General features: G+C 49.1%; 2 protein-coding genes across 2 annotated transcripts in view; one reads left to right on the top strand and one right to left on the bottom strand.

Annotated features, from left to right (window-relative positions):
* The window catches only part of TG (thyroglobulin), a 246,605-nt gene that overhangs the window by 65,658 nt on the left and 155,593 nt on the right, over nucleotides 1-25,354 (bottom strand). The gene's annotated exons all lie outside the window — the stretch shown is intronic.
* Nucleotides 3,585-24,512, top strand: SLA (Src like adaptor). Its single transcript, XM_061171782.1, has 7 exons — nucleotides 3,585-3,720; nucleotides 12,943-13,042; nucleotides 13,875-13,961; nucleotides 16,887-16,990; nucleotides 19,223-19,354; nucleotides 23,231-23,363; nucleotides 24,273-24,512. The coding sequence occupies exons 1-7, from the start codon at nucleotides 3,660-3,662 to the stop codon at nucleotides 24,484-24,486; spliced, it is 831 nt and encodes a 276-aa protein (XP_061027765.1). The 5' UTR covers nucleotides 3,585-3,659; the 3' UTR covers nucleotides 24,487-24,512.

Genomic DNA, 25,354 nt, shown 5'->3' with positions numbered 1-25,354 from the left:
CCCCTACACAGAAAAGGTGAGCTAGGAAACTCTGCCTCCTGGGATGCTGGGAAGATAAAAGGCAGTGGCATCTGCTAATTGCCCACCAGGAGGTGGGCATACAGCACACCTGAACTGCCTGGCCTGGATCCTGAGGGATGTAAAGACAAGGCTTGGATTCTGTCTAATGGGACTTCATAAGAAAGTGACAGTAGGTCTTTTCTCTTAGTAATAATTTTCAAAAGGTCACTGAGTCTTGATTGCTAGAATTGAAAGGGATTCAGTGGCTCTCTCTTTGGAGATCACCTTTTCCACTCATCTCATTTTTAAGAAGAGTAAACTGGGGCCCAAGGTCATGCAGAGAAAAAGAAGCGTTGATCCAAAGACGGGGAAAAAGAAGAGGCGAAGGCCAGTTTCAATCCTCTGACATCACAAAGAAAAGGGAGAAGGAAAGCAAGACTGTTCAGAGCCAATGTTAATTAACTCATTTCTCTTCGGCTCTCTCCTTATTGTTTCTAGAAGCAATTGTCTCTCATACCCTCTCTCCCACCTCCAGCCACTGCATAAAACTGTCACAGATTAAATCAGATTGTTCAGCCATTTCATTAGGGAGACCCCAGTTCTCAGTCTCTGGAGGCACTTTCGCTCTTCTCAAATCAAAGCCTCTTTCAGATGAGTTCACTCCTACTTGGAGTCGATAGGAAGCCAGCGAGCAGACCCCTAAGGGGCAGCTGGACTGATGAGCTTTTCTGAAAAGCGCGGGCAGGATACGGTGCTTGCAGCCCAGCCCAGCCCAGCCCCTGCTCACAGCTTGCGCCCACCTGCCAGACAGAAACAGGGAGAGGACCAAGAACCGGGGCTCCCGGCCTCCACTCCACTTTCTCATCTCGAGACCGTGGGTATGTTTCTTTCCTCGGATGGACCTCAGTTTTCCCATCTGTAAAATGCAGTTTTCAAGTCTTTTGTTTTGTTTTGTTTTTCTGTATTGGATTCCCTGAACTCCTCCAAATAGCACACAAATGCCTGAGAAGAATTATAAAGTTGTTGGACAGAGAGGTGAAGTTAGAATTCACTTGGATAGATAACAAAGTCTCTCCCCACGACTTTTCTGGAGTTGCTGATGTAGAGATGAGTGCTGGACATGATGGCTAGAGGCTGTCGCTTGGAAGTGGCTCGGGGAGAAGATGGAGTAGGAGGGCGGCTAAGACACGCTGCAGAGAAGGGGCCTGGGATGCCTGCAGGGGTGGGAGTTCACCTGCCTATTGGTGCTCTGGTCGGAGCGGGGGGTGGGCGGGGAAGGCACAAGCCCTGGGGTCTAGCCGATCGTGGAGGCCAAGCATCAGGCTGCAGGGAGCAGAGTGGCATTGTTCGAGGAGTCAAGTGATGGGGCTGTGAGGGCCCTTGGGAGAGTGAGGGGCGAGGCCAGCACACATTTCACAGTCATCTCCGCATGGCAGTCCTGCCAGGGCCTCTCCTCCACCTGTCCCGAGAGCTTTCTCTAGAGGCCTGAAGGCCTTGGTGATAACAGAGAGGGAGGCTGAGGGACTGGGGAGACTGTGGGCTCTAGAAAGGCACCGGGAGCAGGACGGAGGCAGCAGGTGCCTCTCGAACACCTGTGCATCCCACGTGGGGCGTGGGCTCCCCAGAGTCAGTCTGCTTGCTTCGCTCCTTCCCTGGACCAACCTCAGGTGGGGCCCCAGAGGCGGTGGCCTTCCCTGTCCTCCGGGTGGGACCCCGTGGGCCGCCTTCCTCCGGGCACTGGCTCAGGGCGTGGTTTCCCCAGCACTTTTTTGGAGCTCATTTCTGGGAGTGCCTACACCAGACCAGGGACCGGCCAGGGACAAAGAAAACTCGTCCTTGCCCCCTGGAGCCATGGTGATGCTGTTAAAACATGCCCCGCCTGCAGGAAGGGCCCTGCCAGGGACAAAGCATCCCCTTGGCTGTATTTGGGGAGGGGGGAGGCGAGGTAGAGGAAGAAGGGCCCTGGCCTTGCATCAGGAGGGGCCTCACCCTTAAACTATCCCCATTGTGTCCAGTCACAAAGACCAACAGGATCAGAAGACAGGACTCCTCGTTTGAGCATGTGGCCCATTCCAGCCACATGTTCTGCAGTGCATTATGAGTTTACAGTTTTTGCAAGTCTTGCCATTATCTTGGAAACAGCACAATGATACTACAGTTTCTTAGCTTGAGTTGTAAGTGATCAACTGTCCATGTAAGTAGTTAAAATAGATTAACTTTCAAAGAACACTCACTCTGGTTTTCCTTGTTTCATAATATACCAGGTATCCCCTCCCCCCAGTTAGGAAGTGGTGCAGACCTCCCTCAGCCTCTGAAAGGCCTTGCTCTGAAAGCATCCATCTTTCTAGTATCTGAAACTGTAATGCATAAAGGAAGGATGTAAGGCCAGGCTGGGGGTTGGACTAGCTGACTTTGGGACCCTTTCAAACTCATAAGGCATTGATCTTAAACTGGAGACAAAGAACGGGGTGGAATGCAAGTTTCCCAGTGGGCTGGCCACCGGCTGGGGGATTCTGCCCCACCAACTGTCTTTGTCCCCAGGAGACAGGAATAGTTCTGTCTAAGGATGTGGCCTTCTTCTCTGTGCCTCAAGCAGCCTGGGAGGACACGTCTATGCTGGAATCATTTAAGTCCCTTTCTAAAATACTTGTACGAAGACCCAGAATTCAAGCTTTTCTCACTATGGACTATCAGAAAACACACAGTAAATGGCAATAACCTACAAGGATTTTATGCCGGGTCATGTTCTAAGTGTTTCACAGGCTTTATCTATTAACGCTGCAGCCACAGCCCAATGTTGTTTTATTATTATTCCCTGAAACAGTCAGGAAAGGGTCGAGAACTTGCCTGAGGTCACCTAGCTTGCATGTGCAGAGCCAGAATTTGAACATTATGGAACAAACCGGAGACTTAGCATCAGCCATTCAAATCCCAGCTCTCCGGTTACATGTTGTGTGACCTTGGGCAAAATCCTTACCTTCTCTGAGACTCAGTTTTCCTTTCTGCAAAATGGGGTTAGAGATGCAGAGATTCTATGATAATCAAAAGTAACAGCATGTGTCAAAGTGCTGTAGCAGCACGGGAAGCAGGCGGCCAACAAACTGTATTGTCAGGGTTTTTCATTTGTCACCGTTGCTTAGAGCGTGTTGAGAAACTCCAACAGAAGAGAGAAAGTGGAAACAGAAAGTACCCTCTTCTCACCCCCTTTTGGTTGTGGAGCCACATAACTCCTGAGTTTTAAGAGCTCCGAATGCCAGGACCCTGGGAGTTGAGGGTCAGGGCTCAGGAGAGCCGGGGCGGGGGTATATGAAAGGCACTCAGTCTCTCACACAAACACTGCCGGCTGCTTGCTGTCAGCCGTGCGGAGGAATGGAAGCTTTCTCCACCGACAGCACTTGCTAGCAACTTCCTTCTCTGTGGTTTTTCTCTGTCATTCCCTTGATAAAAGAAGTAGAGCTGCACAAATGTAACCAACTTTCACGAATCTCATCTTCACATAAAAACACCCGCCTTTCAAGAAGTGAGCTGCCTGAAAAAATGATGCAGGATGTACTCTAAACTGGGTCATTCTCCACCCAGAGGGCTCGTGGCTCACTCTCCGTGTGGATCCCCTGAGCCGTTGGCTTCGAGTGGCTTCGACAGCCCGGGGAGAGAGAGAAATGGGAAACAGCATGCGATCTACCCCGGCGCCTCCCGAGAGGCCTCCGCCTAGCCCAGAGGGTAAGTCTGGCTTCTTTGGCGAAGATGGGGCAATGCGGGTGCTGAGAGCTGTTAAAACAGGGCAGTGGGTACGTTGGGCTTCCTTATACTTGTCTCTCTCGCTTTGCTTGTGTTACCATGTTTGTAATTAAATGTTAAAAAAAGATCCACAATGGTGCCCTGGAAGGATGCCGAATCGCTGGCACTTTGCGATGGACCTTCGAAGCAGCTGGTTCGATCCTTTTATTTTTTATTTTTTTAAATAAATTTATTTGTTTATTTTTGGCTGCATTGGGTCCTCATTGCTGTGCGCGGGCTTCTTATTGTGGTGGCCTCTCCTGTTGCGGAGCACGGGCCCCAGGCGCACGGGCCTCAGCAGCTGTGGCTCACAGGCTCCAGAGCACAGGCTCGGCAGCCATGGTGCACAGGCCCAGCTGCTCCGCGGCATGTGGGATCCTCCCGGACAAGGGATCGAACCCGCGTCCCCCGTGTTGGCAGGCAGAATTCTTAACCACTGTGCTACCAGGGAAGCCCCGATCCTTTTATTTTATAGGTGGTGAAACTGAGGCCCACAAAGCAAATGTAATTTGTATATTAGCTATTGGTAGAGTCAGATTTCCAACCCAGGCGGGTCTGGTTCTGAAACCTAGGCTCTTTCGTACCATAGCCTGCCAGCTGTGATATAATATTATGATGGGTATATAATACTATCATGAGTATATGATACTATCATGGGTATATAATATTATCATGGGTATATAATGTTATCAAAGCTCTGCTGGAGTGTTTTCAGTGTAACTTTACGAAGCTAGCCACTAGCCCTAGGAAATCTTCCTGAAAATAAAGGAATCCTTGTGTCCATTGGTAGGATCACAGGGGCCAGGCGTTCTAGGGGGAGGGCACAATGTGATGGGTTAATTGAGGATGACAAGAATCAGCTTTTCCCAGAGATGCCAGGCTGAGCCAGACCCCCGAAGCTACAGAGTCTCGTTCAGGGATGGCCCGAGAGCTGGGAGGGGACATCCGCAATGATGATTTAGGCATGTAACATAATGCAAGCATTTATGATATTAGAGATTATAAATTTGAAACTCAAACAATACAAATTAAAAAATAGGAATTTAATTATTAAAATTTCCTTGTAGCTCATATAAGGCTGAGAGCAAAGCCATCGAGCTCCAGGTTCAGGGGTGCTGGTGGCCACCAACACCCTCATCTTTATTTCCTAGCAGGACAGTGTGGGTGCACCTGTGGGTCCTTTAGGAGTTAGGAAGGGGATGGTCAGGAGGGTGGGTGACCCAACAGTGTCCCCAGGGTGAGTCATGGGGGATTTGGGACACTTGGGCCTCCCGCCTTACATCACAGCACTTGGGGCCTGGTCCGTCCCTCCTAACAGGGGTGACTCCACCTGGTTCCACCATATCCCCTGCAGCACTGAACTGGGTCACGTTCACACGCACAGACGCCCAGCACGGTGTGTGCCGAGCACAGCTCCACACGAGCGGAGCAGGGACGCAGCCAGGTGCCGTGACGCTACCTGCCACTCACTCCGTGACTTCTGGGGCCCCTTCAAAAAGGAGCCGCCTTCTCACTTTTTCCAAAGTGGAGACCCCCAACTTATGCACAGTCTCATGACTCCTCAGATGTCCCCAAGTGACCATGCAGAGACCTTCCTGTTCTGTCCCCGGCTCAAGTAAAATGCGGGGCAATTCTAGCAACCCTCCTTTCCAGCTCCTCAATATCCCTCCCCAAACAGAAGTGGGGGAAGACAAGAAGAATGTTCCCGGAGATGGAACCACGTGATTAGGTGGAGCTGCGCCATGGGCCCCCGAGCGAGCGGGGGAACCTTTTCCCTCCGATACAAAGCTCAGAGCTGTGTGCAGTTCTCCTGCCGCCATGGGAGAGGACCTGGGCCCCTTCTCCCACCTCCTCCAAACCAGCTCAAGTCTTAGTCTCCTCCTCTGGTCACGGCCACTTCTAGAGAACCGACACTGCCAGGCCCAGGGCGCCGGCTCCATGGCAGGGGAGGCACCGTCCACGAGCCCATCTTGTGTGGTCGCCCCTCCCACGGGGCTGACAGGGGCGGCATGCTTGAGCAAACCCCATGAAAACACGGGCCTCCAAGGACTTGCCCATTTGCCTTTATTTTTTCAATGCAAATCGGCATGAAATAAGTTTCTCTTTTTCCACCGTGTGGCTGGGAGGTCACCTCTAGAGAGGAGCGAGAGGGGTCTCCCCGACCCTCCACGCCCTGGTTCGGAGAATTCCCCAGGTCGTACCCAGTTTGTGATCCAGGCAACCACATCAAGTGCTGGCGGGTGGTGGCTTTTCCATCCCCCGCCCCTGAAAAGTTTCCTTTGCGATCAGTCCTAACTTGGTTTCCTCTTTTCTCTGACACCTAATTGAATAAGGGACAGGTGGTACAGTTGATGCTACGTTAATTAGTCTCAATTCAAATGACGTAAAGAATGTGGGTTTTCATGGAACAAGCACCTCTCAGGTAACACTCCTGCTTACTCATTTGATTGGTCTCAAAAACCTAGGAGGTCATGCGGGAGTGGATTGCTTTGGGCCAACAAACAATTAGTGCTTCCTCTGACGTTAGCCTGAGTGGTGGGCCTGAGGCCCCAGGCCCCGCATAGGGGTCAGCAGGAGGCCAACCTGTGGATTTCTAGACAAGCAAGTGTCCTGAGCAGGACTGTGAATGCTTTGGAATATGGGTTTGCCCCTCGGTTTTCTCCTAAACTAAGCTTTCCAGAACATTCCTGATTAGTCTAGTTTCCAGAGACGAACAAACATCACAAAACCCAGAGAGGTAGCAGGGCTTGATGGAAATAGGGCAGGTCTCAAAGTCAAATGACCTTGTTGGGCTTCTTGTATTGTCCCCTGGGAGCTACCTGACCACAGGTAAGTCACACAGCCTCCCACGAGGGAGGCTCTCAAATGGAGATCAGAGCAATCCCTCCCCAGCAGTAATGGCAGCACAAAGCAACCACCTGATACATGTGGGTAGAAGAACATTTTTTATTTAACTCCATTTGAGGTTATCTGATTGCACTAGGCTGTGTCTAAATGGCCTTCCCTCAAAAAAGTTTTAAAGTGATAGAACTGGGGATTCCGTGACTTGTTTCCAAATCATCCCAAATAGCTCATTTTCTCTGCAAATTCTACACATGGTTCAGACTCCTGTTTTGGGCCCGACATAGGTAGTACAAAGTTGAATGAGACCCAGGGAACTCCCGAGGAGTAGGGAAATAGCATATTTCCACCTTAAAAAGAGCATTCAGTCACATTGCCGTGATCTTCCCCCACCCCCCCCTTTCCTTAACTTCTTATTGCCCTGGCCTAAAGTGAGATCTCACTGGCAGAGGTGGTAACACAAACCCAGACGCTGCTCAGACTCCTTTCTATGCAAGGATGGAAATAATGCTAAACTGTGCATTTACATAGCATCAAGGGTGCTGCCAGGGTGGGTGGAAAGAGGGGCGGGTGGGGCTCTGGGGGAGGAAGAGGGGGCAGGGAGCCTCAGAGACAGCAGCACACTTCTCAGCGGGTGGTGCTCAGACCACCTGCCTCGATCCCCTGGGTAATCATCAAAACTGCAGATTCCTGAGCCCCACCCTAGACCTGCCTGTGGGAATCCCGCGGTGGCGGGAGCGAGCAGCACGCCTGATTTCGTACAAGCCCCCTGGTGCATCTTAAGCCCCCTAAAACTTGCAGACCACAGAGCTACCCCTACACCAGCACACAAGGAGAGAGAGAGAAAGAGAGAGCGAGAGAGAAGCCAGCTGTCTCCTTAGTGTCTCTCTGTCCTCATTGGTACCATGGGGATAATTCGAGTTACTTGGTGCTTAGATGTGCCAGCCACGATGCCACGTGCTTTAGACACATCGACTCTGGATTCTCACACAGTGCAGGGGGTGATCCCTATTATCATTTCAACTTGGCAGTTGAGGAAACTGAGGGACGAGCAGGGTTACTTGCCCAAGGCCATACGGCTGGGATTTGAAGTCAGTGGCCTGAATCTAGCCCCCCCTCTTCACCCACGCATCACGTGCCTGGAGGGGACGGACTTGCAAGAAGCACACGTGTTTTCTGGAGTGAGAGAGAGCGAGGTCACCAGATTTAATGACACAGACACTCAAGTGCCCTTGTGAAGGACACAGACGGGAACCCGCGTCAGATCTTTGACTAGATGCAGGTTCCCCCCCCCCCCGGTCTCGATTACCCCACTGCTGGTACATACGATGGCTTTAGGTGCAACATGATCATTCAACTTTTATATTGAATGTACAACGTTCATACACTTAATGGATACCATACAAATTATGATTAGTCCATCAAACCCCCAATTTCACATTGCTTAGAAGGGGACTAAAGGCTTTTTTAAACTGAATTAACATGAAGAGAAACGCTATTAAGTAAGCGGTAGTGTAGGTGGTACTCAGCTGTGACCAGAAGAGCAGGTCATCAAGAACAGAGTCTGCCTCCTTTGCTGATAGGTTACCTGGTTCCGAAACGAGGCCCTCAGCTTACTGGTTGTGTGTTCTTGGCAAGACTCTCCACCTGGCTGTACCATCTGAGAGCCTCAGGGTCTGCTCAGTCCCACTCTGCCCCATCTGAACGATGGAGAAGCCAAGAGCTTTCTGGGCCACTGGGTCTCACGTTCCAGCCCTTAACACAGGACCCACAGGTACAAGTGGTTCGTGGTGACCAAGAGATCTCAGTAGACCTTCTATCAGGCCAGTCTGCCTAGCCCTGTCTTATTGTTTCGGTGTGTGTTTGGGGGGTGGGGGGTGTATTTTCAGTAAAAGATACTAAAAGTAAGGTCTGCTTTGACCCCTCCCGAGGCCATGAGTTTGAGCATGACTCAAGGAAATGCAAAAGCAGAAGCTGAACTCACTGGCTTGATTACTCCTCTCCTGCCAGGGGCACTGAGCTCCTTGTGCCAGCTCTGAAGCCTCCCTTACATCAGCCTTTGTCCCAGCCTGTCAGGGGTCAAGATCAACTGGGAAGAGCCTGATAACTACGTCTCAAAAAGGCCTGAGTGGCTTAGGCACCTGACCATGAGCTTGGAAACCCTCCTGCTCTCCCCCAGACATTTTCCTAACACTCCCCCAAGCCTTGGTTTCTTCACCCTTTAAATAAGAATATATGTTCTGCAGCATTGTATTGGAGCAAAGGAAGTGAAGAATGGCTGCTTTTGCAAGATGGTTATAAATGGGATCTACTAAAAGATTTTCAGCATTTTAAAAGAAATGATTACACTACTCTAAGGAATAATAATGCAAAAAAAGGGCCTGTCCTCTTTTGACCAAGTAGTATTTGTGGCTAGTAAGTTCTGCCTCAGTCTCCTTCCTTTTTTGGATTCATTTCCTATTTTACACTTTTGTGCAGAGTGTTCATTCTGACTCATTTCTGAGTTGAGCTATCACCAATATTTGGTCTCTTGAATTTCATCTTCTGTTCTCAGCAAATGGAGTTTGTTTTTAGAAGATAAGAATATTTTCAAATTTATGGGGCTAGAGGCTTTTCAAAATTTAGAACACTACTGGCTGAGACTGGCCTTGGATTACGGCATGATAACCCCACCCCGTGCCATAAACATGACACCAGCTGCCACTGATTGAGGCAGGCTCTATACAGACAGTTCCTCATGAATCCTAACCCAATCAGATGAAGCCCATTTTGATATTTCCCAGTTTTATACATGAAGAAATCAAGCTCAGATTAGTTAAAAATAAATGTTCCTCCAACTCCCAGAACAATTAAGTTGAGGACGTGGAATTTAAGCCAGGCCTGATTTATTTCAAAGCCGGTTCTCTCTCCCGAAAATTCTCCCTGGATTTCTCTTTTGTCTGCCCTGCACACTATTCTTCACTTAATCTCTTTCCTTATCTTGAGTCTGCAATAATCCCATCTGCTTCCTCTGAGCTCCGCTTCCCTGTATCACTCATATGTCTGACTTAATTCAAATGCTCTGCTCTCCACAAAGCCAGGGGCTCCAGAAGTCCATAATAATGTGTTTGAACTTTATGAGCGAACTTAAATTTCCTATCTTCCGTTTATTTCACCATAGGGACCAAAGCTCAGGGAAGACTTAGCTGGGCTCCTGGCCCCCGACCTTGCTTAGAATGGCCGCCCTTCCCACAAAAGTACAAACTGAACTTTCTATCTTCCACTGACTTTGCCTTCTGTTTTTCCAACGCTGGGGAAAAAGGTGATAGGGGTGGACCTGAAATCCCTGGCAAAGGTCCACGCAAAGGCCATAACCTTGAGGCGGAAGCTCCAATGCAAGATTTTCTCAGCAGTGTTTAAGTGTCATAACTATAAAAAAACATCATTATTATGAAAATTCCACAGGAAACTCAACTCTGTTATTGTGAAATTGAAACTCTCCAGACCCTTAAGCCTATTTTCCCCGATTGAAACAATTTTTTTATAACGGGATTTTGTTTTTGTTTCTGTTTTTAGCAATATGAAAAGACGGTTGTTCTGTTTCACAGCCTTACTCTTGAATCAGAGATCAAAGGCCCAGCCCCTCTTATAGACACAAAACGTGTTTCAAGTTTCCATTATCGGCACAGATAAATGCTGTGCCTCTCATTTCCACACTCATTTTTCAACAGGGCCTGGTTCTGTGATGACCTCCCCACCCCATGCTGCCTGCTGCAGATCAGGTTCCCTTCTCCTGGACCCTTTAAAACCTTAGCCCAGTAGCACTTTCCAAGGGCCTAGTAGCACGGGGACCTCTTCATGTTTTCATTTGGTAAACCTGCCTTGGGCATCCTGGGAGGGACGGACCGGCGCTGGGCTAGGGGCCCCAGACAGCCCCTCCTGAGGTTCACAGCCATTCCCCGATAGCCACACAGATGCAAAAACACATACAACCCTGGCTAGAGGTTCACAGCCATTCCCCGATAGCCACACAAATGCAAAAACACATACAACCCTGGCTAATTGCCTCTAGGGAAAAGCCCAGGGCCCAAGACGGGGTACAAGAGGAGGGCTGGGCCTCTCCCGAGCATCAGGCTAGCCTCCCCTCTGGGAGGTGGCTTCTGAGTTGATAGAGGTGGGAGGGACGAGAGAGGGGACAGCAGAGTGTAGTCCAGGCAGAGGGAACAGACTGTTCACAGGCTCTGAGGACGGGGGAACCTGGCCGGCTGAGAAAAACACAATGGCCTGTCTCACAGCTTCGGAGGCAGCGGAGGCCATGTTACTAAGTGGTCCTTTCATATTTGGGAGCAATTAGTCCAGGAAGGACAGATTTCCATCATGAAGGCATTTTCCAACCCCTCATTTCCCAGACTAACCCACACCCCAGAGGGGAAAATGTGTCCACACTCAGAGTGGCAAATCAGCCTCAGAACCGGGGCCGATTTACCGGGCAGCTGGACAAACCCTATGTACCAGGCCCTACTCACTGCCCAGCACCTTCCTAGGGCTCCTGCCTAACACCGTATCTGCAATTTCGTGCTCTTTTTCTTAAAGAGGACCTCCAAATGTGCATAGGCTTCGTGTCCCACCAAGTCTGGATCCATCCCTTATTAAAACTCAGGACTCAGGGCTTCAAGCCCAACTGCAGCGCCACCTCTAATTATTGGACTGGGCCGGAGCTACACAAGGGAAGAACTCTTTTTATAGCAAAGCAGAGTGTGGGGAGGCCTCCCCACAGGCTCAGGGAAGGTCAGAGGCCTCACTGGTGAGCCCTTCCCCAGCGACTCCACTCCTTCTCATGAGCCCTCCCCGCTTTCACTGACTGTGGCCACCGTGAATCACTTTTGATTTCCATCTCACTGTCTGTGACTCAGTTTCCCCAAGTGAACAATCCGTCTGAGTGCGCTCTACCATGGAGATCACTCGTTTCTCATTTATTCTTATTCATCCTCGTACTTAAGCTCTCTTTCGACTTAGTCTGATAGGGGACATGTGAGTTGGAGACTACAGGACATATGGGCTCTAAGGGGCAGGGGCTAGAGGTCCCAGCATGCGGGTGTCTGGATCCTAGAAAGTGGCCACCAAGCCTGAGGTGCCCAAGTGCTGGCTGGGATTTCTCCAGATTTTCGTGGGGTGAAGGGGGCGGGGAACGACCCCTCCCCCCATTATTGGCGTATTCTCTAGAATGTGAGTTCCGTGACAGCAGGGAGACTTGGCTTGCTTTGTTCGCCATGCTTGGCCCACAGTAGGTGCTCAATAAATAATTGGCGAATGAATGAATAAATGGTATGTTACCCAGAATTTTGAGTTCAGATGCCAAGTCAGCAGACAGACTGATCAACGCAACATCACAGCAAACAATGACTGAATTTGCCAATTTGTAGGATATGCTATTTCCCCAAAGACATACCCCGATATTCCCCTGCAGCTAAGGGATCCGAATTACGGCAAATCACTAAGGCTGTGAAACAAGGCTTTGTTTAGTGTCAAAACGTGAACTCCCATGCTATCTCTTTATCTCTAGCCTACAGTAAGCTGTAGTCACCTGAACCAGAATGAACGACAGAGCATGCTTTCCTTTTCAAAACTTCACCAGAATTACTTTCAACATATGTATGATGAGTACTTAATTTTTCTTTCACCTCCCCTCCCCAGCAAAAGTCCCTATTAAGTAGATTCCCGACACGGTACCTTACATTCTACAAGGAAGAAGTGCTCTGTTGAGCTTCAGAGTTAATACCTCCTGACCCTGGTGGGTCCTCAGAACTCACAGAGCCTAAGCCTGACACCCCGACCCTGATACGTTGCAGACATGGGGCCCACAAGCCCCAAGGAGGGTACCTGAAGTGATGGTAATAAGATGGGACGTTTTCACAGCATCTCATCATTCATGGATGCTGCTACATACTTTCATCTTAACTCATAAAAAAAAATCCTGGAAAGAGGTATTATTAGCCCCATTTTAAAGATGGGAAAATCAAGGCTAGGAGGCATTCCAGGACTTGCCCAAGATTACATGGATCAGTAGACACAGGGGCAGACCATGGAGTCAGATCTTGTGACCTCAGCTCAAGGACCTCTGGATCCCCATTTCTCAGATGGGAACGTCAGGGCCAGGACAGGCTTGATCATGAGAGTAGGTCACCTGACCCTCTGGGTTCCTTCAAGCATCCTGCCTCACCATCCCTGAAGAAAGGAGGACCGGCTGAAAATTGCTGTTTCAAAACAATCAAGTGTCTTTAGCTGAAAAGTCCCCAGGAAGGTCTTACCTCTGCCTCTACATCCCCTTTGCCTTTGTTTCCCCAGGACTGGACAGCGACTTCCTGGCTGTGCTGAGTGACTACCCGTCTCCTGACATCAGCCCCCCGATATTCCGCCGTGGGGAGAAACTGCGTGTGATTTCTGAGTGAGTGAGCTTTCCAAAACTTTGACAAAGCCCCCAAAAGAAGAACTCGATTTTGATGGGAATCATTAGATTTTAGCTATAGCTGTCCAATTCCACATGGGCCCTGGTCCTGTTGTGAGGTGAGAAATTTGGCCCATACAGCAGGCCTTAATGCTTAACCCTCCTTAGTGCTGCCAGTACTCTAAAGCCTTCAGTGGCTCCCCATTGCCTGATGGATAAAATTTAATTCCTTAACTTCGCTTTTGAGGCCCTTTAAGATCCAATGTCTGCTTCTTATGTTGGCCTCATCTCCCCGACACAGGCAGGGTTGATATTATATATTAGTGCAGACTCAGGAAGAGGACACAGAGGTCTGAAAAAAACTTCTGATGATAAACAGAAAGGTATTGTCTTCTAGCCTGTTGTCTCTCCATGATTTGAAATAGGCTGTAAAAGAAATAGGGGCTCTGAGCACCTTCTATTTAGATCCTCATTGATGTAGACATGTGAAACTCTCTTGGTTAAATCTCAGGGTCTATTTCAGCACAGCAAACATTTATTTTTGAAAAGCCTCCAACCGTGGAAGATCAGCTGGAAACACCATCTGCTGACCCCTGAAAGGTGGCTATTGCCAACTTGTGGGAAGATTTCCTGTTAGCTCAGAATGGGGGGGGGGGATACACTTAAAAACTAAATTTTCATAGGGAGAAATTCCAGTTAACATGGCCATTGACAGACCTTAAAAAAGGAACATCCCAATATATCCCAGGTTAAATCTGATTACTCTCTTCATTCGTTCATTCACTTTGCCACTCCCCTATTCGCTCTTTTCTATTTGTTCTTGTCCTTCTAGTGAAGGGGGCTGGTGGAAAGCCATTTCCCTTAGCACTGGTCGAGAGAGCTACATTCCTGGAATATGTGTGGCCAGAGTTTACCATGGGTGAGTACATTTCCAAAATAGCATCAATAAAGCATGATCTTTATGCAAGTGACTCAGACATCTGCATAGAGAGATCCCAGCCTGGGACAGTGGAAAGGAAGGTATTGGTTCGAGAGGGTCACTTCTACTCTCAGCTCAGTCCCTAAGGAATGGTGCGACCTTGGGCTAACCTTCCCTCAAATTGAGACTCGATTTCCTCAATAGTAAGACAAATGATGGACCTTGCAGCTCTAATGCGGTGTTCCTGTAGCAATAAGGATTCAGACACTGTGATCACAGGATGCAGCAGCCAAAAGCCAGTCTTAAGTTCAAACCTGCCTCTGTCACTTACGGGCTGTGTGACAGTGGGCAAGTTGTTCAACATTCTAAGCATCAGTTTCCTTTCCTCACGCGTCAAATAGAGATCATAGTATAGAATGATAGGAATAATAATATATAGTAATGGGACCAAAATCTAGGGTTGTTAGGAAAATGAGATAGGCTAATACATGGACATTTCTTGAAACCATGCCTGGCATTACCATCAGCACTCAATACGTATTAGCTACATTCTTACCAAATCATATCCAGAACACAGAGAACAGGCTCTGACAAAAATGCTTACGTACCCAACCTGACAAATGGAGAAGTCAAGCAGGAAAGGAGACCCTTTAAATAATCGGGCACAGCAGATGAGAAAGCAAGGACGTTGCTTTCCCCTGCAGTTGTGACATGACGGGTGGCCCTGGTGGCCAGCACACCCAGGCCAGGACAGGTGTGTCTCAGCCCTGCTTCCTTGGTGGGGCCTCGGAAAACTTCCTTAACCTCCTTGAGCCACAGTCTCCTCATCTGTCAAGCTACCAAGGCCAGACCTTGGCATATAGGAAGGGAGAAGGGAGCTCCACTTCCCATTTGAGGGATCCAGAAATAACTTCCTTACAGTCAGAGAAGGACTCTGCATGCCACCTGCTCACCTGGGGAAGCAGAGCAAACTGCCTGAATATTTGAAGCATAGAATTCAGTGCACTTCATTGCAGTGTTACTGATTTTGACGATGAATACCCAAAATTGTCTCTGTGCTTAGGATGACGAAGCTGAGCGGAGGTGGGGCAGTAGCTACTATGAGAGTTATGTTCTGAAAGAGAAGTGAGTCATGGAACTCTTCTCATCAGCTGTGTGTCATTGATCCATCCATTCACTTAGCAATCATGCATGGATACCTTCATGTTGAAGATGTGGTGCTGAACGCTGGCAGGAGCAGGGAGTGAGGAACCCAGATGAATAAGATGTAATCCTGACACTATAGCACTTCCAATCTAGCAGATGCAATAAATGTTCTTAAAATATATAACAGGAAGAGAGGTGATGCAGCATAGTGGTTATGGAATTCGAAAAATGCATCTCAATTCTAGCTCTATAAGTTGCAACGTGGGTAACTTGGATAAATTACTTAATCACTCTGACCCTCAGTATCCTCATCGGTGAAAGAGAGATAATACTACCTGTCTTAGGGGGTTGATATGAGGATTAGATTTCAAGTGCTTAATATGGTATGTGGCCGATAATTAGTATTCATGCGTGACTGTTGTTACTGTCATTGTTTTATTGTCTTCATATTTATAAGTGGAATTTCATGTAAGGACTTGAAAGGATGAATGTCATGTACGCTGAAATAATTAATATGCCATATACTATGGAGACCTAAGGGAATAGTTGAAATATTTGGCCGAATATGGCGTCATCATGATCTTAGTAACAAAACCTTTCTTGGAGACCAGTTCATAAATAAACGGTATGGGACGTTATGCCTGCGTGTCTTCTCACACACGGTGCTTCAGGAGCCCTCAGCCAGCCCCGTCAATGGCCCGCTTTCACGCCACAGGGAATGTTAAAGAGTGAGAAACAACAGAGTGTTAATACTGGTCACAGCACGCACTCATCCAGACGTGTGACTGAAGCCGGGGCACGTTCACTGGAACAGAGTCAGTTAAAAAAGGATGTACAATTGCTTCCGAGTACACACCAGCCAGCTGCTAACAGCATTTCCTTCCATGCTGAGATCTGCCCCAGCCTGGTCTGCAAAATGAGAAGGGCCCTTTCCCTTAGAACACAGATTCCTTTGTGTCCCGAGCTGCTTTCTAAAGCGTATTCAAAGTGCCCACTCTCCTCTGGAAGGTGGACTACAGTATTACAACTGCTTTTTTCAATTGTTAAGTGAAAAAAAAGCAAGAAACGTATGGAAATGCATCATGCAATGACAACTGAGTTTAAAATATGTTGAAAAGAGAAGACAAGGAGGAAATAGAATGAATGCAAGTTGGGGCATCAGGTGGCGAAATTAGGCACCACCATTTTTTTCTTTCTTCTTTCCTCCCTTCCTCCCTCTCTCCTTCCCCTTTCCTTCCTTCCTTCCTTCCTTCCTCCCTCCCTCCCTTCCTTCTTTCCTTCCTTTCTCATGTTCATTCATTCATTCACTCACAGATATATACCAAGCTTGATAACCTGGACACAAAGGCAAAACCTCAAACGACAGACACAGTCCCTGCCCCCATGGATGGAGGAGCCGGGTAGTCAGAGTATCAGGGACATAGACATTAAATAAACTACCAAATAGGTCCCTTATCATGTTTTAGGATGCTTTTATATAATACGGAACGGGCACAGTGCAGCTGGCATTTGAGAAACAGGATAAGAAAGATGCTTTGTGCATCTCTGTGTCCTCACTATCCAATGTAACACCTGGCTTGCAGTGTGTACTTGGGAATTTTATTTGAAAGATTAAATGAATGAATGAACCGTTGATTGCCTTGCTCTTTTATTTTTTTAATCCCAACAGAGGGTTTTATATTAGCTGGACCTGGCTCACTTCTGCATGCCTCCTGTCTTTCTTGCGGGGGAGGGGGGGGGTATATTCAGGACGCTCATGGCTGTCTTTCTTCTCCCCAGCTGGCTGTTTGAAGGGCTGGGCAGAGACAAAGCTGAGGAGCTACTGCAGCTGCCAGACACGAAGATCGGCTCCTTCATGATCAGGGAGAGTGAGACCAAGAGAGGTGAGCAGCCTCCAATTTATCCTTCCGTACGTGCGTCAGACAAGCAGGCTTTGCTCCGCGCTGACGCACTCACTACCTGGCTCAGGTTCCCTCCTCCTACGAGGTGAGCTCCCAGCGGTCCACACACCATCAGTGCGGCCAGCACCGAAGCGGGGGGGCAGTGACCTGGGTGGGGGGGGGTGTCGCTGGTGCAGGCTCTGACCCACAGCAGGCCTGGCACACCTGTTGTGTTCTTACTACACAGCAGACCTTCATTCTTAGTCCTGGCTGTGCCCCACAGTGAAATCAGGCAGCTTAGAGAATCGGGACCAGCAGATTCACCATGACCTTCATTGTTTTAATTTTCATACATCCTACGCACTAAGGAATTCAGTGAAAAAGAAATAGCCGGGCTTTGTCATGGTTCGAAGCAAGGGTCCCGAACCCTAGTTTGGCCTGCGTGAATGACTAAAAAGTCACCTCTTCTCTCTAAGCCCAAGTTCCCTTCTTTATAACATGGGATTAATAATAGGAAAATACTTGGCAGGTGTCTGGAATGGCGTATACACTTAAACTCGCAGAAGCAAAACATTAATAGCCTGGGCTTACTCAGGCTAACTGAGAATTGATATTAGCTTCTTAAACACAGAAAATATTTTCAAGTTCTTAGCCTGCTTCTTGTACGTTCGCTATCAAAGAAGAGAAAATGTGGTATCTGAGACTATTTCCCGTGCACTTATTAAGCACCAGAGCTACCTGGTGCTGGATGGAGCCCTCCACCAAAATGAGCATCAGTTTTCCTTTGGGGAAGCAGGGACCATATATATGTGATTAAAATTTTAAAAAATCCAGGAACAACTTTTCTCTCAGAAACCTGAATATGCTGGGTAAGAGCAAGAGCGAAGCAAAGGCACAACTTCTTGTGCAGGTCCCAGGGATCTCCCGAGGCAGGAGACCCAGACTCAGGCATGGCTTGGGGGCGGCGGGGGATGGACCCAATGTGAGTTGCCAGAGCTGATCTAAAAATAATCAGGCCGAGCTGCAGCCGAGCTGGGGCCCAGGTGGGGGGCCCAGGCCCTGCTCCCTTGGGTATGCAAAGTTCTCATAAGTTTCCACCTGCTACCCTTGACCTACTCACCATACTTCAAGTCCCTGCTGACATTACCGGAAGACACATGCTGAACTGACTCAGAGGGCGGGCCTGGGACAGAGCGAGGGATGCCCAGCAGAATGCTCGGAGGCCTGCTCTAGGAGGACAAAGGTCCCACCCCGGGGCTGCCACTTCCAAGCTGTGTGCCTCAGGCTATTTCACGCAGTGCTCGAGCCTCAGTTTCTCCATCTATATAGTATTTGAGAACAATACCTCCCAGAGTCTTTCTGAGAATCATCACAGACGTTGCTATGAAATAGCTCAACCCCCAGCCCAGCACATGCAGCAAAAACTCAGCAAGTACGAGTGCCCCTCCATCTCACTGCTTCGCCAGCCTTTTCACTCCTCGAACCCAAGAAGACAGAGCAGGAAGGACTCTTAAACATGACCTAAGCTCAATTCTCTCACTTTCCATTTGGGGAAATTGAGGCTAAGAGAGGTAGTGGCAGGTGCTCACCCAAAGTTCTACTCTGATTAACCCATCTTGGGTCATTACCCTCATGGTGCTGAAGGAGACAAAACACATTTCATGTCGCTTAGGAATACTCAGAAAAATGTCTTAACTGCCACAGTTCCTAAATTTCTGAGAAGCATAAGTCAGAGGCAGAAGGGACCAGGAAAAGGGGGCATAACCGTAAGGGCCCCTCAACTGTGTGATGGAGGAAAATGACAGCACAAATATCTTGGAGCGTGAACTTGGGAAAGACTCGAGAATGACCGCAGATCCGGGATGTACAGGGTGCAACCCAACTCTAGTCATTTCATTTGGTCTAAGGACCCACAAAAGGAAGTGGAAGCCCCTAGAATGGTAACTCGCAAAGCAAAGACTTAGCCCTGGCATTTGAACACCTGTATTGCAATAAGGTTAATGCAACTGGGCTGCTCAAATACCACGCTCCTGGGGTCTCTAAAGAGTGAGCTACAATCAAGCAGACAGGGTTTGAGCAGCCGTTGCTCAAAACACAAAAGCGTGTGTCTGGGTACCACCATCATATCACAAGGCTGAGAAGGTCTCTCTGCCTCAGCGGTGGTGGGCTCCTTAGCTGGCGGCCCTTGGGTGGGGACACATGGAATGCCACTGACTCGTCCTCCACTTCCTGCAGGTTTTTATTCGCTCTCGGTTAGGCACCGGCAGGTGAAGCATTACCGCATCTACCGTCTGCCAAACAACTGGTATTACATTTCCCCGAGGCTCACCTTCCAGTGCCTGGAGGACCTGGTGAACCACTATTCTGGTAAGAAACACTCCATTGGGACCGATACATGACGCCCCTCTTTGCTAACTGCCCCTACCCCGGGCACTCAGTCTAGGCTGCACGCGGGTCACCAAGACATGCCAGGTGGTTTACTTTGCTCTCTTGCCCATCCTGGCTTCTTCATATGCTCTTTTCTTTTTAATTCAGACTGTAAGTTCCAGGCTAAAACAGACTGAATGTGAAGGCTGCCTAAGTAAGTAAAATGCAGCCAACCTCAACTTCACCCCCTCTCTACCTGTAAGTGAAACGAATTAGGATGTCCCTACATTCACAACCACAGACAGTCTGCACTTCCTTAAGTGGATTGTACGCTTGGGCCTCTGGGGCTTTGTTCTGAAATGCCGCTCATTTCCCCTTTTCTGCGTGTCAAAATCCTCGTCAACCTTCAAGGCCAACAGAAAGCCACCTCCTTGATGAAGCCCTAAGAGTCAGAAAACTAATGGTCTGTTTTCTCTGCTCTCCTAGCATGTCAGGTGTTTTTCTCCCTAGAACTCTGGGCGTCCTGCCCAGTGACCTAGTTAACTGTGTACTAGTCTGTGTTTCCCAACAAGCTCTTAGACACCAGGGATTATACTTTGTTCATCCATATGTCCTCCCTGGGCCCAGGAGAGAGGTCCAAATGTTCCATGCCGACCAGGATGGGGCGCATCCTCCAGGACGGCGGAAGCAGAGTGGGGTTTGATGGAGGCGATGATATAGTGTGCAGAGTTGGAAGAGGACCTTCGTGTTAGATTGGGAAAGGCCTGAATGCCAGGTCAGGAGTTAGAGTTTTACCCTATGGAAAAGGGAGAAATAGTAAAAAGGTGGCTGCATTTCTAAGAGCTGGCTCTGGAACCTTCTTGTGTTCATATCCCAGATCTGGGCAACCTTGGGCTGGCGGTTCACCTTTGTGCCCACATTTCTCCAGGTAATGCAGGTGCTAACTGTTCCTACCACGCGGATGCTGTGAGGTTCACTGAGTTAGAGCACGGAAAGTGCTGACGAGAGCGCCGGGCACGCAAACATGGGTTCCTGCTATGTGAGCCACTATTCCCCGGCCAGGAGGGCTCCCTCCTCCCTGTTTCTGCCTTGTGAAAGGGAGGAAGACAGAAGCCGCTTTCACTTTGTAAGCAACTTCCCCCTTCTGGGTTCAGGATGTCTGACCCCACACCCTGGGTTCTTTAGGATGTGGGATCTTGAAGGGCATTTCAAGGTGAAAGGAGGAGTCCACGGGGCTGGGTTATCACACCTGGCCTGGGAGAAGTGCAGGTCTGGAAGGAGGAATGGCCGCTAGGGAGACCCAGGCCCAGGCTCCTGTACGGGCTCCGTGAGACCGTGGGCGAAGACCTTCACCTCTCAGAGCCCCGGATCCCCATTCACGGAAGGTGGATGAGAGCAGCACCCCCTGCAGGTGGTTGTCATGATTATTGAACACGAAGGTGAACGTAACACGTTCATCACAGCCTGGCATATGGCGGATGCAAAATAAATGATGACAAATATTACTCCCATGATACCCAAACACCTAGCAGCTTAGCTAAAAATGAAAGAGGAAGGGAGTCCTGGAAACAGTCAGCTTTTACTGATCATGAGTCAAATTTGGTTGTGGTATTTGGCTTTTAATAAGAATCATCTGAGAGGTGTGGCGACCATAAGTTTTGCATAGACGAAAGCAAACATGAAAAGGATGCTGGCCCAGCAAAGGTTTTTATGGACCAGGAGGTCCACACGGCTTCCAGGCCGCAGACGCCCGAGGATCTCACGCCAGCACAGAAGCAGCGCCTTCCAAATATGCGCCCCTGGCCATCGCATCAGTACAGGGATCGCAGTCAGCAGTCACCTCTGCGAATGACTGAAAAGGGTCTGGAGGCCTGAAAGGCTTCCGGTGCCTTCAGGACCTCAAGGTGGGAATAATGTAGCCAATTTACGTCCCACCAGCTTCTTCCTAAAGGCGCAGAATCAGAGAAGATGTGCGCTAAGCGACGTGAACAGACAATTTTGTTTTATGAGTTACTTATATTTATTATCCTGTGCTCTTGGGCAAATTATTTAACATCTCCGGGCCTCAGTTTCTGTATCTATAAAATGGGGATTAAAATGCCTCATAGGATTATTGTTAGGACCAAAAAAAATAATGCCTGTGAACTGGCTGTGATCTTGACCCCAGGGGCCTTGGTTTCTTCATTCCCCGAATGGGTGTAACAGTACTGACGGCCCAGAGTAGCTCGGGGTTCCCTGAGCTGACACGTGCCAAGCTCACTCAGCACCAGGCTCAGCCTACGTGCTCAGAAGCGTTAGTCCTCTTCCTCTTTGCCGAAATGTATTTCTCACCCTAAGTGTTAACCTTGCTAAGGAAGGACGTTCCCCCGCCTGTGCTATCTACTGCTGCTGGTTTCTTTTGTCTTTGTGTCTGACTCAGTCTCCTTTTTCTCCTAATCTGGGAGGGCGTTTCAATTTCCAACCCGTGACAGGTAATTATTTCAGATTCACATCCAGTTAAGCTCCCTGTAACCTCAGGGTCCAACCTCAGGGTCCAATTTCTCAGTGTGAGCCAGTGTGGGTGGACATTTGAGTTCACGGTGAAAATCACGTGGAGACGAAGCATTATTGACTGCCACCCTCTGACAGCCTGGGCTTGCTTCTTCAGCTACTTGTACCTTTTGTTCTTTGGCAAGGACACCCCAAGAGCTGCATCAATAAGCTGGGAGGTGGAGCCTGCCATAGGGGCGATGAGCTTCCTAAACCCTGGTGACTTATGTGCTCGGGGCTGGGGTGGCATTGTCCTGAGAGGCCAGTGGCAGCTCACATCCTCGGCTACCTCATCTCCCCCAGGACATGAGACCCACTGGGCTCTTCAACCTCAATAGGGCCACACAGAATCTCCTCCATCTGGAAGAACATCTGAGCCCAGCAGGCTCGAGTCTTTCTCATGATGTTGTGGGCTACGGGAAGGCTTCGAAGAGATGGAGGCTCTCTATCTTAAAGCTCCTGGAAAGATGGGGGACCATGGAAACTCAGCTATGTCCTACTAGCAGAGGGGTAAAAGGAAAGGATTTATTTAATTTTCATCCTCTTTGTACCTAGGGTAGAGAAGAGAGATGTTTCTTCCTTTTTTTCTTCGTCCATTTTCTCCATTTGCCTTTTATCTTTTTTCTCCTCCTATTTCTGTGTCTTTTATCCTTTTTGTTCTGTCTTTGCTTCTTCCCCTCCCTCCCTCTCTCTACCTCATTCCCTCCTTCTCTCTCCATCTTCCTCCCTTCCTTCCTTTCCTTCTTTCCTTCCTTCCTTTCCTTCCTTCCTTCCTTCCTCCCTCCCTCCTCTCTCTCTCCCTTCCTTTCTGTCTTCTTCCCTTGTTTCATCTCCCTTTCTTCCTAAAGATGCATTAGCCCCACCCATGCTGTGCTGAACCCTTTCTGTGTGCCGCGGGAGAAGCCACATTGCACACATCTCCCCCACCGCCGTGCACACAGGAGGCTCACCTGAAGCTGATGGCCCTGCACCTTGGTGTGAAACCACTGAGTCTGGGCCCTCATGCGAGTGCTCTGCCAGCTGTTCTCTCTTGGTAGCTCAGTCCCCTCATCCAACAATTGAGGAAACAGGTTCAGAGAGGGTCAAGGTGATTCACTATCTGGGCGGAGCTGAAACTCGAACCCAAGTTTGGTGGATTCTGGATCCTAAATTCTTCTCTTTACTTGTGTCAAGCTAAGCACAGTGTGTACCCAGGACACGTTAATATTTCTTCAACAGCTGGGCACGTGACTCTCAGCCCCTCTCAGATCTCAGCCTCCATCCCCCTTGTGAATATCCAGGGCCCCACACCCCACACTGGCCGGGGCATCCCACAGTCACTGACTGGTTCTCTGCTTCCCTCCTCAGAGGTGGCCGACGGCCTCTGCTGTGTGCTGACCACGCCCTGCCTCACTCAGACCACGGCTGCCCCGGCAGCGAGGGCCCCCGACGCACCTGTCACCTTGCGCCAGAAGACCTTCGACTGGAAGAGGGCGTCCAGGTGTGTGTCTGCGTGTGTGTGAGTGTGTGTGTGTGTGTGTGTGTGTCCTCCATGAACGAACGTGTAAGCCCCAAACCAGCACGTGAGCCTGGTACGTGAACACCATGGCCAGTTACCGCTGGCCCTGCTAAACCCTCGCTCTGAACAGATGCAGACCCCAGGAATCCCACTGTCCCCTGGGAGGCAGACCCAGCCTCAGGCCTCACGCCCCGGGTGGCATGGTCCTAGCAACTCCCCGCCATGGCCTCAGCCCCCGCAGTTGTGCAAACATTTATTGAGCCCTCCTTTGGTGTTAGCTGAATATTTTCTAGCTGAATGATACCATCTTGCTTTTTTCTAATTGTTAGTACCCTAGAGAATAACACACAAATCAATCTTGTACAAATTTAATATTACTGTAAACTTAATCATGAAGGTAAACATACAAGCAAAATCCTAAGGTGACTTCATTTTTTTAAGGGAAAAAAAAATATCTTCCCTTATTTGTTCTATTTGATTGTCAGCTATTGCATTTTTAGGGGTATCTGTAGTTGGGATTATCTGTAGTTGGGGTTATCTTATTAATTAAACACCGATCCAGACATCCCATTGGCAAATTCAAAGAAAATCAGTCATCAGAATTGCCTGGGAAATGAATAAAACAGACCTTCCTTGTAAATATCATGAAGAACTATTCATTAAAATTTATAGTTGGAAGTTTTAGCCATCCAAGGAAATGGCAGTTCAGAGAGGTTGAGTGATTTCTCCAAGATTACACAGCCGCAAATGCAAGAAGCAGAATTAGAATGTCAGATATATATTAACCAGGCTCTTCATTTGTTTTTCTTCCTTTTCTCATTCTTTTGTCCTCCATCCCACTATGTCCCTCTCTTTTGCCCCTTTCTCTGTCCACTTTCTGCCCACTCGCAGACGGCAAGATGACCCGGAGGGGGCTGAGAACCCACTCGGTGTGGATGAGTCCCTTTTCAGCTACGGCCTTCGGGAAAGCATCGCCTCCTACCTGTCCCTGACCGGGGATGACAGCACCTCCTTCGATCGAAAGAAGAAAAGCGTCTCTTTGATGTACAGTGGAAGCAAAAGAAAGAGCTCTTTCTTCTCGTCGACGCCGTACTTTGAAGACTAGCCCGAGAACAGACCCCATGGTGTTTGCCCAAAATAACAGAGGTTCAAACTGTCACCTGGGATCTTGCAGAGAGGCACGGTTTCCTGGTCCGTGGGGAACCCCACATCTTCCAGAAGCCAAGAGAAGCCACATGGAGGATTGAACTCTCATCTTCTCTATCTGCATCATGACAAAGGGAACCCCTCCCTGGCATCTGATCAGGCACATTGCAAAATGTGGACTCCTGGCGTCTTCGGGCGAGGGGTCAGGAGAGCCCTGCGTGTGTGCACGTGCACGCCGCATCTGCGGGAAAGACAACGACGCTCTCTCACAGGAACGTGCCCAACCAAGGACCGCGCTCCAACACGCCGCCCAGGTGGGCTCCCTATGAGGTCACTGAAGAAAACTTCTGAATGAGAAAAGCCTGAGAAGAAGATGAGCCAGAAACTGTGGCCTGGCAGAAAGTCTGGGTTTGCAAATCGATCTCCTGCATTGAACTTTTGTAACCGATCTGCAAAGAGACCTCTGGGATACATCTCCTCTCTTTTTAAGGGAGTTCAGTGACACTAAATGCTAACCTTCCTTACGAGCCCTGAATGGGGAGATCCTGGGCTCCTCGTTCCAAAGGTACGTGTGCAGAAGTCAGATGGCCTCCCTACTTCTGCTGAGACCACGAGTGATGGGAGAGGGGGTGGCTGCTGATGGGCAAAGCACGAGGGCAGGCCTGGCTCCGCGCAAGATTTCATGAGGTCTCCAACCACGGCTTCACGGCACAGAAAGAGCTGCTCTGGGATGCTGAGATTCTTGTCTATATTAATGCGTCAGTTACTCATTCACGATAGTGACTGCCAGAAGCGGCACTGTGTTAAGTTCTGTGTAAGGTGTCAGG

The sequence above is a fragment of the Eubalaena glacialis genome, chromosome 17 (assembly GCF_028564815.1).
Source record: "Eubalaena glacialis isolate mEubGla1 chromosome 17, mEubGla1.1.hap2.+ XY, whole genome shotgun sequence".
In the NCBI taxonomy this organism is placed as follows: Eukaryota; Metazoa; Chordata; class Mammalia; order Artiodactyla; family Balaenidae; genus Eubalaena; species Eubalaena glacialis.
This window is presented reverse-complemented; position numbering and strand designations above follow the sequence as displayed.